Genomic DNA, 15572 nt, shown 5'->3' on the forward strand with positions numbered 1-15572 from the left:
TGGTTTCCAGTCAATCTAAACATGGGAGCAATCATTTAATTCAATGCTGAGGTAAATCTGACATTATCTGATTGTTGCCAGTTTCTCTGGAGCTTACTGACAGAGTTTATAAAACTGCTATCACACATCTATGAGATGCGACTGAACTGGTTTAGAACCAGTTGTTTTCCGTGTGGCAGCCCAAATATTTACAATTAGACCAAAACAGAATCTCATCACCCCCGGGTAGATATTTGGGCTCACAAATCTACAGTGGAGCTATGAGCATGTGTCCAAAGTAGCCCCACTGAGCTTCACACCTTCAGATCTTAAACTTGTAGGGATGGGCAAATCCATTGACACACTACTGAAGTTTCACCAGTGGGTGAACTGAACCGTCTTCACCTTGGCTTATCCCAGGCGTGCTCCTCAGTTGCCCTCCTCATAGTGTGATGGTGATATTTTGATTACTGTTCACAAGGTCGCTCCTGTCACGATGGCGCTTCGAAACAACTTCCACTACAAATACACCAAGCCTTTGGATGGAAATCACTCGGTACTCGAACTTGAGATTCGTACACTACAGGCAGATTAAGATACATATGGAAGGGTCCTTGAGCCAATATTTTGGGAGACCAACGAAATCTATCTTAGTGCAGATTAACATGCAGCAACAGCACTCCTTGGCACCATTTGGACTTTTATGACTGAACAAGATCACAAAATGTTTCAGATGTACTAACCAATAATGCTCTGCTGAATTTTGCCTCTTTTTCCCCCCAGACCTCTCAGCCAATCAGCACAGTATGTGTAGGGTGTTTGTCTTGTTAAGTTATTTGCAATTCAGGCCATTTGCTACATGTTGTCACTGCATTTCCTCTATCAATTACACATTTAGTACCTTTAAAATGAACACATTGCATTAACAACGAGACACAAAGGTAGTCTATAATATATCCATCTGCATGGCAACAATTTCAACTGAAACAAAATTACAATATTAATATTTCTTTGAATGCCTCTGGCAAACATCATCATGTCAAGATCCATTGACCAGTTCAATATATTTGATTTTTATGCAATGCATATTGCACGACAAATAGAGCACTTATTTCATTTGATGAAAATGCCTATATGTTCCTTTTATACTGCATGACATCTAACCAGTTTCCAAAGCAGGCCTAGCCCTCATATGATTTATGTGTAAACACATCTTTACTCACAGGTAAAGGTAAATAGGATGGCAAGTACATGTGACAACCTTTTACAAAGTTTTTTTGAATTTTGGTTTAAAAATTAAAATATCTGATTTGTGCTGAAGTCATTAGCTCACATGAAAAGGAAACGGTTTTTCCTCCGTACTCAGCAATAATTCCATTTGAACATTGCAGACTTTTTTTTTTTTTTTTTTTTACAATAGCTTTAACTGGTACAAAAGTTTTCTGTTAATAAGGGAAATAAACACTCAGTTCATATTGTTTGTCAAGTAGGAAACAATGTTCAAATATAATGTTATTACTTTGTTTAGCAGCCTGTTAACTGTATTAATGGTGGATAAGTGGGGTAACATCCAGCGATGAGTGACAACATGTCATAACTGTCAGGTTGTGGAGGTTTCTTATATTGTGGGTGATGCTCCCTTGGAGTTAAACCAATACAGTTAAATCTTTAGATTTCTTTCTTTATACAGTAGAGTTTTTAATTATATTTCTCTTGTTATTTTCATTACTCTTGCATGTTTTTTTTCTTTTTTTTTGCTATCTATCAATCCTCGTCTCCATCGTCCGCCTGCATCTCCTCTTGTTGCTGCAGCTCGCATGCCCTTTTCTCCCGCTGTTTCTCCTGGATCTTCTTCATCTCCTCGGCATATTTAGAGAAAGTATTCCCAAATTTGGACCACACTTTGTAGGGCACCGTAATTGAGTTGCGGTACGTTGGCTTCACCTCGCTTACCCTCATGAACACACCATACTTATTGGATCCGACGTCGAAGAAAAAACGTTTGTTGTCCACAGTCAATGATGACCCTTCGGGCAACTCTGCAGGTTCGTCCTCTACACCGTAATCGTCAATAAGTTTAGCCAAAGCGTCACGAAACTCAATAAGTCCCTGGGCAGGTAGAGCAATCGTCTGGCCTTGCGTGGATCCCAAACCGGGCCCCCGGTTAACGGTCTGTCGAATCCTCAGAAACCGTCCCCTCTGGTTCTCTTTCAGATCCATATAGTATTTCCGATTTTCTCGAACCAAGAACTCGCTTTTGAGTGCTCGCCGGGGCTCGTCTTGTACCAGTCCCGGGTTGCTCGGACCCAGCTGGGCATAATGTTCGATGAAGTCCCCCAAGTAGTCTCGGAACTCGACCGCCACGGACATGGAGAGAGTGAGGCGGCTCTTGTTTCCACCGGCCCCGACTTCTGCTATCTTTAAGAAGCGGCCTTTCGCGTTCTGCTTTACGTCCAAATAGAAGCGTTTGTTTTGGATGTCAACCCGCTTCGACGCCAGCTCCTGTGTCTCGTGCTGGAGCCCGGAAGCCGTGCCCGCCCCTCCTGTCGCTAGGTGCATGGAACCGAAGCCTGGGCCCGTGGCTGCTCCTCCCTGCTCACTACCACTGTCTCTGTCCGCCATGATGCTGCCTGCCTGCCTTCTCCCTCTGTCTGCTGCAAAGCCTCGGCCAGCCTGAGCGACCGCCGGAGCTCTCGCGAGATCTACACAGAGAGGTATAAAAAGGCAAGGGGAGGAGATGTTAATGCAGAGCGGGGACGCTGGGTTTTCTCCGACAAGGTGTAAACTTAATGTCAAGAGCTGTCATTGTGTTTTTGAAAGCGAAACCAACAGTTGTTTGGCAGAAACGCATCATCCGCAGCCTGGTTAGGTTTCGTTTTATCGAAACAGTCCCTAGAAATGACGTCTTCTTTTCCTGCCAGACTACCTGGAAAGACCCTAGCTTGCCCTCTGTTTAAAAGTAAGAAAAGAAAGTATTTCTTCCCAAGCTAGCCCTGGATACAAGTTTATCAGTTAACATTTAATATGCTAATGATTTTACAAACGATAAATTACATGTGGTGACCTGACACAGTAATTAACTGTTAATTTTAAGCTTCAGAGTTTAGTGTACGGATACCAAATTGGGCCAAACTCATTGATTTTCTTGCGACTCTGTTCACAACAAAATCTAGTCATAGGAATTAAGTCTCTAAAGTATAAATACTTAACCTTCCGTGCCCTTTGCAAGTCATTAGGCCTCATCACCAAATTAAATATATTTTCAAATATCTAAAGGCATTGTTTAATGAAATAATATTAAAAATCAGACTAAAAACAACGAGTGAATCGTTTTTTGCTCAATATCTGTACAGCCAAAGGATGCATAATAATTCCTGGTTTAACTAGTCCATCTTAACCTTTCTCAACTTTATGGCAGACGCATAAATAACATATGCAGAAATGACACAGCATTATTTTTAATGTATTTTTCTTACATTCCAAAACACTTGTGAATTATTATTCGTTTTTAAACATTTGGCTTCATTAAAATTTGTTCTCTCTCAGCTGAAATTAAAATGTGCTCTCCTGGCATGGCAATAAAGTGCAGCAATTATCGAAACGTGTCGGGGCAAGGTCCGATTAACTCTTAAGGAAAAATATTTAAGGATACAAAGCTCACCTCATGCCACTGTCTGTCATGAAAGCAAAGTGTGCCCATCCTTACCTCTCGTTAAGCGTTACAAATATCCACATTTGCGGTTTGAAAAGAGGGCGGGTAAAAGCTGCAGTATCTTCCGTTAATGAGCTGTAGCTGTGATCTGTGTTAATTAATTTAGTTAATTTGAAATGTAAAATTTTATTGAAGGAAAAATGCATCAAAAGACACTTTTAAAACGACTTCATCCGTATGCTCAGTAGGCCTATGGTGCACATACACAGTTGCGCCGACTTATGAAACACTATATGGGCCTTAACGTGCAGCATCCTGTGCCTGCAGACCACCAGCGCGCTCGCAAGAAGCACAAATGAACTAATAGTATTATTTGTAATCTTTGGCCCTGGGGCGACCATGAAGCCAAGTTATTTTTGATTCATTATCTTCAAGGACATCTGAGTTATAACAGTCATGAGGCTATTTTTCCAATGCGTCCTCACTCAGGTGTCCAAACTGTAGCAGTGGCGTGGCTATGCTGCTAGGCCCACTGCTTCATTATTTATCCGCACATTGTCTGCCAGGCTGACATGCTGCCAATCCATTTAGCGACAAGGGATGTTAACTGTGTCAGAGCTGGGTTTTTTTTTATCCTACACCAGCACAGTAAAATGTATAACCTTGATCTGTGTTGGATAAGCGTGCATAAAGTGCTCATAATGTGCTGTGCTCTTTCGTGAATATTCAGACGTGTGTGCTGCAGCATAGACTCTTACTAATAAACGAGCAAAACATGCATGTTTAAATGTAGACCCACGCATTCATGGGTTATTTTCACCTATTGGACCTTATTATAGAATATGATGTAGTCTGACTGTTGTTCATATCCAATGTGATTACAAAACGCACACACACCTGAACTATTTCTTGCCTGTTTAAAAGAAGAAAAAAAGTCAAGACATGTGAACACGCTTTAATAGTCTACACACAACATTTACCTGTTATTGGTCACATGTAAAAATACCGTTCCCATGCTGGCGAAATTTTCTCCACAGTTATTAATCTTCCTTCTTGTCCACCTGGAAACAAATTTATTGCGCAGACCTTCTTCACTTGAACCTTCTATATGCTATAGGCCTTTACAGAAAAAAAAAATAAAATAAAAAAATTAAAAAAAGAGGCTTGTTTATTTTTTGTGTCATTTTGCTTTGATTTTATAAGCGTTTTCATTCTGTGAAAAAAAACTTTGTAATTCCTGGTAAATCATATAAGAAAATAATAAAGTAGCTCAGGTTATTGCTTTATTTTGAAAACTGCTGAAAGACTGACGCCAGAGTTTAATATGAGGTCATTAAACCAACATTTTGTTATTTGTTTGCATGTGAAAAACAAACATATTTCTTATAATTCAGCCTGGCCTTTACATGCTATAGGTTATTAATTCCAGTCGATAAAGTCGAATTTAAATATTCACGAGAGAAACCGATAAAATGTCTACATTAATATATGAAAATGTCACGTGCATTTTATTCAGCCTATATAAAACAGCTTTTATAACTTTCCTGTACATGCAGGATTTTAACATTTTTGCAAAGCACGCATTTCTTCTCTCTTTGTAGGCTGATATGGAGAAGTTTGAGTGCGTAAAAGCGTTTATGTTGAAAAAAAAAATAAACGCGTATTCATAACTCTTTCAGTGAGTATTCGTTATGCACTTCAAAAATATGTACTTTAAAAGACTGAGCGTTGATCCTTAACATTTTATTCAGAATAAAACAAGTCGTTTATTATACTAATGATAGAAGGACAAAATCTGCCATATGATCAGATCTTTTCAAGATTTGTCATCTTAATGTTTAAAGATGCATATTATTTTAATTTTCTTCCTTAAAAAATAAATTAAATCCAGCTTATTGACATAATTCTTCATAATAAATAATAAAGGTTGACATTTCCTCCATGTAGGCTCCCACAGGCTGCCTGCAGGCCTGCATGGACTTCATGCATAGGGGAAATCCAAAAGCTAAAACACTTAAAATCTGTTTACATTTATAGATTCATTTTTATTTCTACTATATAATACAATAATAACTCTTGATTATTGTCATAAAGTCGAATATAACACACAGTGATTTATATTTATAATGATTTTATATGTCAAATGTTGCTTTGTAGGCTACTTATAAATACTAAATAACACAATAAATACAATCAAAACACTGAATAATCTTTTGTATATGATACAACTTGCCTTAATAAACCGAGTAAACACTGACATAATGGTAAAGTTAATGAGCCTATAATATAAAATAATATTAAGTGGGCTAGTATAGATTGTGATATCGAGTCAGAATGCTAAAGAAATGCAAAGTTTAACTATTTTTATTTATTTTATGCTCGCAATTGTCAAGTCAAAGCAATCACATATAAAGTAAAAACATTTATTTATTATATTAGAGATGTAAAAAAAAAAAATTATTGATAATATAGCAATCATTCGGCTTAAAACAATGTAATAAACATTCTTAAAAATAACTGCGTTAATTTATTGAAAAACCAGAAGTCAAAAATAAAGTTTGGGTTAAAACATGAAGCCCTCCCTGCTCAGTCAGTTCAACCTTCACGTGAGGCGACGTGAGCCTGCCGGCCTAAACCTTTACCTGCTTTTCTCTTATTTAACTTTCTTCTTTAACCTGCCTCTGCGTTTAGATTTGTTTTATAAAATTATTCACATTTGCCCTGCAAAGGTCGCAAGGCCTCCTGATGAGCTCTGCAGCAATCATCCCGCCCTGCCTGACAAAATCCAGTCATATTTAGAAAAGGAAAAAGTAAGTAAATTACTAGTGATCTGAATAAGATAAAAGGGCATTTAAATAAGCAAAAAGAAATTAGAATTAAATAAATAAATTTTAAAAGAGGGCAGTTAATATACCTTTTATCATTCTGATGGTCAGTATGATGCAGGCCTGCAGAGGCTCTGTATGCTGAAACGTATACATGCTACTCATTTGGTCTTTTATTCTCATCTCAACATATTAAACTGCCTTTACTTATGTTTTTCATTCTTTGCATTAATTTACTTATATTTTTATTGTTAAATCAAAGTTGCTGCTGGCCTTATTGTTCCAATCTTTTATAATGCGCCCTTTCTTTCTTCCTTTTTTTCTCAACAAGGTAAAATCCGAGTCTGGATGCAAAATAGGTAAGTAATCAATATAAATTATTATATTGACGCTCAGACGAGGTCTTGTTTAGGTATTCGATGTAGGCCTACATTTTCTCTGTGTCATGCGTACAATCTAATACCCCCCTTTCATCTCGGGCCTCATTGCTTATAAAATAAATCCCCAATTTAGAATTTCTTCCAACTTTCTAATCCAAAATCTCACCAAAGGGCATATTACATTTCTGTCTACTTACCTATAGACAATATAAACCCTGTTTCTGTGCCGTCGTGTCTCAGCTGCTCCGACACACCACAAACAACCTGTCAATTTAATTAATTTTTTCCCATCAATGAGTTTTCGACCAATTTTTTAATCATGAAAATGAGTCAGTAAAATCAGTTGAATTCGGATGTCTAGGCCACGTCCAACGCAGATTTCAGCCTCCGAAGGTGTCGTCGCAGTTTGAAAAAGGCAGCCTCACAAAGTTTTGCCCTACATCCCAACACCGGAATGCAGTGGCGCTGCTCCAAACGCAGCTCCATTATTATTTCAGACGCGCGGTCTTATGCTGTATACCATGCTTTCTGTCAACTCTGCGAGACAATGACACATGCTTGGCTGCACCTTAGGGCACTTAAAATGCTGCAGGACATTTAACAATCCGGATGACATGTAAATTAAAAGCGTCATTCCAACCAAGCGAGATCCCGTAACCTACCTTCCGCCGCTCAGTATGCAGACAGAGCGCTTTAAAGCCTCGACGGCGAGCTGCAGGAGACGAGACAAGGGAACAGACACATGTGAATGCGCTCGGAGCGGAGGCCTGTATGACAACACAGCGGGCTGCTGCTGCTGCTGCTGCTGTTGCTGCTGGCTTCACAAGATGGACAAGAAACGGCGAGTCGTGGCACGGAGAGCGACACACGCACAAGTTCAACGCCGCACGCCTCACCGCTGATGTCAACACGCACTGTGGGAAGATGGAGGACGAGCGCCTCCTTTTGGCGCTGGTGAGGTATTGCAGCTCTGCCTTGTGATGGTAACAGGTAGGGCAACAATTTTTGCAACTGTAATGGAGGGCAGCGTCTTAAAGAAGTAAGTGAGCATCAGTGTCAACACATCGGGCAATAATCAGTCCATATTATGACACGTGTCACTCTGCATGGTTGAATCCTTCAGGGGAAGAGCGCACAAACCCTGTGCTCCATTCTGTGATGATGTCACGAGTGTTTAAAATGCACACTGGTGGTTATTGTGCAGAAAAGAGAGCCTCACTTCACACAGCAATACATGGTTTTATTCCCATGTCTCACATCAGCACCCTATAGGCTTAATTTATAGGCCTTGCAGCATTTCAGCACCACGGAGAGCAGCCAGGTCTGTGTCAGGTCTGCAGGACATGCGCGTAAATGAAAACCTAACTAGATGAGTAAGTCTGAGTGTACTTTACAAATTTACTACACATTTTCTTTGCTCTGAGATTACCAGCTTTGAGTTTCAAACATATATTGACCCAAACTGTGTAGGCTGGGTGCTTATTTGAGTCCACACTGTGCGTATTTTATGGCACAGAATTCAAATCTGGCACCCTGCGTTCCCCCAGTTTACTACATTTGCTGTTTGATTTACAGCAGCATTTACAGCAAGTATGTGTCAAATAGCTCATAAATACACTGTGGTCAGCAGATGTCGCTCTTTGTGAATGCTGTCAGCACAACATCCTGTATCCGCATTCTATTTGGCGTTTGGGTTAAACCAAAGCACACCATTACAATCATAACTTGGCCTAAACATTGCCAGTCATGATATTCAAAGATGTTAATATTCTTATGTTAAAATATATGTATTATTTCGGTCTGGTCATGTGTTAAAGTGCTTCCTTCAGATGTATATATCATGTGAACACGTTAAATTATAATATTAAAAATGCAGGGAAGCTTACTTTGATAGATTTCCCCCTCTTCTGGAGTGATTATAATGTTTTTTCTCTGCTTTGGAGCCCAATATTGCAGCTGTTTTAGCTGTATGGATTTAATGCGGTGCTTCAACATCAGTTTTTTTAGAGGCAGAACAGCGAATGTGACCTGAATGCAGGGCATGACTTAATGGGATGAGACGCAAAACTCATTCAAAACAGTCTCTTGAAGAATCTGAAACGCTTTCGCAGCCTTAGTCATCGCAGCCATATGATTTTTTTCTGGGCCCGCCGGACTATATGCGGCTGCATTTTCCAGTGTGAATGTATTTGATTCTTTTTTTTTTTTTTTTTTTTTTTTTTTCCTTCGGAGGAGGAATGCCTTGGCTACAGTAAGATGCGATTTTGAGGAGGGACAGTCATGGATTTAGGATTCCGTTTGTTTCATTATAACGTGAGATCACCGCTGATAAAACACCATGGAGTGATTGACGTACAGTAACTGGGTTTTGGGAGAGAGGAGATCGACCCTTTGGTCCATCGGTTGCCTGTATCTCAGTGCTCCAATCCTGCGTTTTTGTTGACGGAGCCCCTTGGCAATCGGCATTATTTTCTCTCCGTCTGTGGCTAGTGGGGGAGGCGGAGAGAGAGCCACGGTGGAAGGCGCCGTTTTAGCGTTCTAGCTGCCGACCAGAAATAATGCTTTATTTTTTGGAATGAAACGTGGCTTATGTTTTGCGACCGGACTACCAAACTTGTGGTTCACTGCAGCATTTTGCGTCTTTTCCCTCCGCTGCAGATGATACAGAAAACCATCATAGCGGTACCCCACCACTGCAATTTTTGGGCAAAGATAAGAGTGGCGTCGTCTTGCAGTTAAGGCTACTATGGCAGCATAGGGGGCATCTTCTGGAGGGGAGAATCCGCCGATTCCTTGCTTAGCCTGTCTACAATGCCTTATTATTAGCAGAAAGCAGTGACTGGATCTGAAACCCAGCATCATCCACGCGGTCCCCCCGTTTCAAAGCTGCTGTTTACCCATTGAAAATCACTCGAAAAAGCAGCGGATCCCGATGGCATGGACACTTATGCAAGGTCTGCCGCGCTGCCGTGCTACTGGAGCCTACTTGCTGTCTCTTCATTCAACCCAGCTCCATCGCCATCGCCCTGCAGCCGAGAGAGCCCTGCCGCAACGCGACCAGCGACCACCGAGCCAAAGCAGGCGGCATGAGGCTTGATTCAGTACATTTATCCATGCTGGTCATCGGGGTCTCATTCGCCTGCTACTCCCCGAGTTTGAATTCCCTGCAGGACCAGGTTTACAAATCCGCCGTGGTGATCGAGGGCAAGGTGCAGTCTACGCCTGTGAACGTCTCCGCGGAGCCGTACCGTGTGAATGTCAAAGTGCTGGATGTTTGGCCCCAAAACAGCGGGGGTCTGGAGCGAGAACAGCTCGTCACCGTGGGGGAATTTGGATCTGAGGCTCCGTGCACCAAAGTGAAGAAGAACCACAAGTACATTTTTTTCATGGACCCCACTGACGAGCCCTTGGTTTTCAAGGCATCGTTTGCGCCTCGGGACACGAGTGTGAAGAACCTAAAAAAGGATGTTGGGAAGATCTTGTGTGAGGACTGCGGTAAGTTAATGTATTGTGGATTACCGGTGAAGTCCAACCCGGAAGAATGAACGGTCTGTTAACAGCCCCCCTGGCTGAGGGGCTTTTGGTAACAGGCACTCTGGTGAATTGTGGTTATTACGGGCACAGCATGGTTTGGAGTCAGTGGGTACCAGATAGGTGCCTAAGGGGCGTCTATGCAGCAATTTTCGACAACTCTCGCAGGCTCCCATAGCCCACATGATCAATCAAACTCTCTTTCTCTCTTTCTCTCTCCCATTCTCTCTCCCCTGAACTGCATCAGACATGCGCCTCGCACTGTTGCTTGTGAGGAATTGCAGTTTGTGTGTATTGAACTATCTGCATCCTGCAAACCCGCATTACACTTTAAACGTTTCAGGCACATTCTCATGCATATTCCACTTCATATGGTTCATGCACATATTTCTGTTTTGCAAAAATTATAGTGGCTTTTTATATGAAGATCGAGCCCATGCATTTAATGGACCCGGTACAATTTCAGGACCAGGGACAGCGGCCTGTATCACCGGCATCACGTGTGGAAAATCACGCTGCCCTAAGCAAATTGGTTCCTGGGCTATATTTAGGCTCACGCCCTGCTTTAATGCTTTAATACCTCACACTATGGCATAGCCTATCGTAGACCAAGTGCTGTGTGTGCACACATGCATCTTCAGTGCAAGCAGGAGGGTAGCAGTGTGGTTGTGGTGTAGTCCTAACTTGAACGATGGGGCTGTTGTTGGAAATATCACAATACCAACTTTACCAGCCTACACTTTAGGGTTTTCTCTTTTTTAGATTCATGAGTGGTTCAGGGATGGACTTTGGTCAGTAGATGTCGCCCTTAGGGAGTTATTTTAAAGTCACAGTAGGCATATTTTATATATAATAAGCCATTATTTATTTCTGTTTTAGTATATTGAAGTGTATTTCTATTATTTCAAAGAACAATGGTTTCTTTTTCTCTCTTAATCTCTGTCTGTCTTCCACAAATTAAAATCTAGGCTGCTAATTTTGTTTAGACTATGCAAGTTATTGATTAAGAACAATGCAGCATACAAGGCTGCGCACATTCATTGCCTTGCACGTGTACATGGATGCACACACACATTAGTGTTTAACAAGTGTGCAGATTTGCTAGAGCCACTTCTCAACAGCTCAAATGCCACATGTGTCTCTCCTGCTCTTCATCCAGGTAAAAGGAGTCTCCACTACTTTAATTATAAAGCAGCATCAGTGTCTGTAACTGGAGCTTAAACACAGTGCTTGTCAGGCATGCACTCCTTTACTTTGGTCTACAACTAATGTCCCATGCTGGTCAGCCTGCAGCACAACTTCAACATGTGAGGCAGCTCGTCCTCCATACTTTGAATGTTTTGAGTCGCTACACGTTTAATTTAAAAAAAAAAAAATCTCTTTTCGTGGCATCGTATGGTACACAAATTTGTACTTCCACTCAAGTGTTGTGGCCTAGAACATGATGTGTGCCCTGTGCCGCCGCCGTCTTAAATCCTCTTAGCCTGTACTCATGAGACACAAATGCTCCCCTCTGTTCTTGATTTTGCCACACTCACTCTGGCTTTTAAACTCATCATCCCATTAGAGAGGTAACACAAAATGGACCTTATTACCTCTCGAGTTCTTTAGACAGCCCAAACATCCCCCGTCAATTCTTCTGCCACTTAGCAAAGCTTGCCAGTGACGTGATCAAACTGGCACGGCCACCTTACTGTATTACCTGAGGGAGTTGCCACGCCCGCTTCCTGGGCCTCTGTAGATCTCTTTTATTTAGTTCAAAGCACCCAGCAACACAGCTGATGTTGCTGTGGTGGGTCATTGTAGTTGAGGGGCTTCTTACTCAGTGTAATAGATCTCATCACTGTGTCTTTACTGACCCCGCCTCCTCCCTAATCGTGTCATTTTAAACAGCCTTTCATACAGACAGATAAACAGTCAGTCCCTTGACATCTTGTCCCGCTGAGCTCCCTCCTCCATTCAGCAGGGACTCAAGATCAACAATGTTCTGTTGACTGCTTCTTTCCCTCCTATTAAGTCCCCTAACACCGAATCAGCGCATCCACATGTTAGGCAGTTACATCTTGGCCTTGAACCTTGAACTGCTGCATAAGCAGCTTTGTCCGGGCCCAAATATTGCCTCCAGGCCTGCTCAGCACACATCTCAAACTTGCCTCGAATCCCTCCCGTGGAGAGGCACACAAGCTCCCAAGTGTATGAGCAAGGGGACTGAATGTACATACTGTACAGCTCTCAAAGTGATGCAGTTGTTGTCTTCCTGCTGCCGGAAAAACAGGCTACCTACAGTGCTTGCCACCTGCACCCCTTCCTCAGGACTCAGTTGGGAGCGCTCGGTTCCTGCCAAAAAGAAACCCCCAAGAAACACTGTTGTTTTGATATAGATTACAACCAACATATGCAAACTCAGGCTCATGCTAAGCTATCAAATCTGTCTTCTCATGCTGGCTGCCAGTATCTCAAGCAGGTCATGTTGTATCTGAGTGGAACTGCAACATTGTCTCAGACATTATTGGAAAGAAACAAGAGAGACTGTAAACACCTCAGTCAAGATGTAGTGTGTCTTAACACATGGCAGCAAGTATTTCCTGGAAGTCCAGTGCTGCTTTGTGACAAATCAATGATGACAACAAAACATCATCACCTTTAAAAGAAAATGTGCACACATTTAATCCAGGCACAACATATTTGGCATATTTGTGTGATAGAATAAGGCAGTTTACACGCAGTAGACCATATGCTGTATGATTGCAGGCACCTGAGATGACATTACAAGGCCCTATGACCTATTTCTCAGTGCACACTTTGTATTCCCCCCCTTTTTACCTTGTTGAGTAGATGTTGGCAGGCTTGGTGTGGAAGTACTGAACCAGGGGCCAGCCAGTTAGCATATCATTATTATCTTCTATTACCAAACAATGTTGATCATGTGCTGTGTTATATACTGTTTTTTATCTACACAGAGTGTAAGATGAGTTGACAGTAAAAAAAAATAACAACTACCTTAGTGAGATATAGTGGATATGTACTAATATAGAACAGAGCAGAATTGTGGGACTCGAGTCACATGACTTGACTCCAGTCAGACTCGATTCACAAATATGAGGACTTAATGCTATCTTGACGAACACTAATTAAAGACTCCATGTTACTCTGACCTAGTATTCATGACCTGTGACTTGACTTAGACCTAAGACAGATGACTCGAAAGGACCTGACTTTTTAAAAAAAATAAATATTAATAATTTTTTAGATTCTGAGTTGTGTTTCTGAAACATGATTAAGTGATTTTTACTGCAGTGCATGCAAACCTGGCAACCTACTAGGCCACTACAAAAGCCACAAAGAAAGGTTCGTGAATGTGTCATTTTAGCTAACTTATTAGCTTATTGGCTAAATGTTAGCTAGTAAGCTAGCTACAAAGCTAACATTTGACCAGATCATCAGAATTTTATGCGACTTGACTTGTGACTTGGCATTTCCTGAACTTGACTTGTCTTGCTTGATTCTTACCACAGTAACTTGAGACATGAAGGTTAAGACTTGAGACTTGCACATAGGTGACTTCCTCCCACCTCTGGAACTGAGTCTGACATTGCTGTGTGTAGAACTGTGATTTCAAGCGTGGCACATCTGTGTCCATAGCTTTTCTTATTTAGCACAACAATAGTGTTTCTGTCCCTCATGGCTCAGTCTAAATCTGAAGTCTGTGTAATGAAACAAACGTGATAGGTGAGGTCCCTTGCTTTTTGTCTATCCATACGCCTCATGGAGGAGACCTACATCATTTGCATTTTGTGTGTGCATGCGTGTGGGCGTGTGCAGACTGGTGGGAGCATTGTATCAGTAAAAATCGGTGCAACACTTATGCACATAAAAAAGGTCATCTGAGTTGAGGAGTAACACATCGCCCTAAAACCGCCTTCATACCTCTCGCTCTTGTGAATTTATTAATTGCTCATTAAGCCTGTTTATTTCTCTGAGGTAAATGTAACAGTGTTGTTGTGAGTGCACACTAACACTAATCTGTCACCATGAAGTTGTACTGTATGCAGGCCGCAGCTGCTGCATTGAGGTGGTAGACAGGCAGAATTTTGCCCCGAGCTATGCATCTTTCTGTGAATTGTGAGACTTCCTTAGAAGAGCTAGACATAGAACATGAATGACAGCTGCTGATGGCTACTGGATTCTGCTGTTACGCCACAACTTCACCTGGAAGCAGTGAGAATCAACAAGCATCCACAGGCTGGTCATTACACCCTAATAGCGCACTCAAGGGCGATGTAGCAAACAGTTGTTGATTGTGACAAAGGTGCTCATTTACAGTATTTCACCACCAAGATTACTGTCGTGTACAGGATGTGTGTTTGTTTAGATAAGAATGATTGAAGTGTTTTCAACAGTCAATGGCGTAGTGTCTCCAGCCCAGGGCAGAGGCACAGACTAATGAGATTGACCAGCAGGAAGCATGGATTTGTTTCGACTGTATGTTTGTGGGGATTGTTCTCAATGTTCACTGGGTCATTTGTGTAGACTTTCTGCCCTGCTGAATCTCCGCTCGGCTACTCTACTCTGACAAGACAGCTTGATGTATATTTATAAGATGTATGAAAAAAGGGCATGGCCATTTTCAGTAATTGGCCACTCATTTTCTTGTCCTATTAGGCACTTTCTCACAATCACTCAGACTTTTACTCCACATTTCCAAAGACAGAATTTTACAAGCTATTATTATGACGGCGCGAGCATGGTCTCTATCTTTTGTGTCGACAAATGTCACAATTCTGCAGCGACAGAGCCGTTTTCATGGTAGAATTGAGGTGTACCGATTCAGGGTCTTGGTTGATACCTGTTTGCAGAGCACAGATTTGTGTGTGTGGTAGTAGTATTGTGTGAGCCAACACTTTGTCTCGTCCACTACAGTGTCAGTTGATTCATTGGATCTGTGAAGCATTGTGAAGCTCTTAAGAGTGATGCATGTTTGCTGAGGTTAGATGACTAATACAGGAGTGAGGATTTAAATTCCTGTTGTGCTCCAACTTTGGTCTTCTCAGCATTTACTTTGAAGCACTGTACATTCAGCAGTCCTCTCAGATTGCATCAGACTAAGCTTCATCATCCACCCAAAATTCCAGTGGAGTTTAACTCCATATAGTATAATGGTTGGTCTTAATATTTCATCCTCAAATTAGTTGTACTAAATACTAT

The 15572-nt window shown here is 41.5% G+C and overlaps 2 protein-coding genes across 3 annotated transcripts in view; one reads left to right on the plus strand and one right to left on the minus strand.

The window, feature by feature from the left end:
- Window positions 1-1689: 1689 nt before the first annotated feature.
- Window positions 1690-7678, minus strand: puraa (purine-rich element binding protein Aa). Its single transcript, XM_049592374.1, has 2 exons — window positions 7499-7678; window positions 1690-2681 (listed from the first exon to the last, which is right to left on the minus strand). The coding sequence occupies exon 2, from the start codon at window positions 2599-2601 to the stop codon at window positions 1744-1746; it is 858 nt and encodes a 285-aa protein (XP_049448331.1). The 5' UTR covers window positions 2602-2681; window positions 7499-7678; the 3' UTR covers window positions 1690-1743.
- Window positions 7679-9689: 2011 nt separating this feature from the next.
- Window positions 9690-15572, plus strand: part of LOC125898908 (pro-neuregulin-2, membrane-bound isoform-like) — an 86520-nt gene continuing 80637 nt past the window's right edge. For both annotated transcript variants that reach the window (XM_049592964.1, XM_049592963.1), the window contains exon 1: window positions 9690-10331. In XM_049592964.1, the coding sequence (XP_049448921.1) occupies window positions 9923-10331 (409 nt within the window). In that variant the 5' untranslated portion in view covers window positions 9690-9922. The remainder of the gene's footprint in view (window positions 10332-15572) is intronic.

The sequence above is a fragment of the Epinephelus fuscoguttatus genome, linkage group LG12 (genome assembly GCF_011397635.1).
Source record: "Epinephelus fuscoguttatus linkage group LG12, E.fuscoguttatus.final_Chr_v1".
Classification (NCBI taxonomy): domain Eukaryota; kingdom Metazoa; phylum Chordata; class Actinopteri; order Perciformes; family Serranidae; genus Epinephelus; species Epinephelus fuscoguttatus.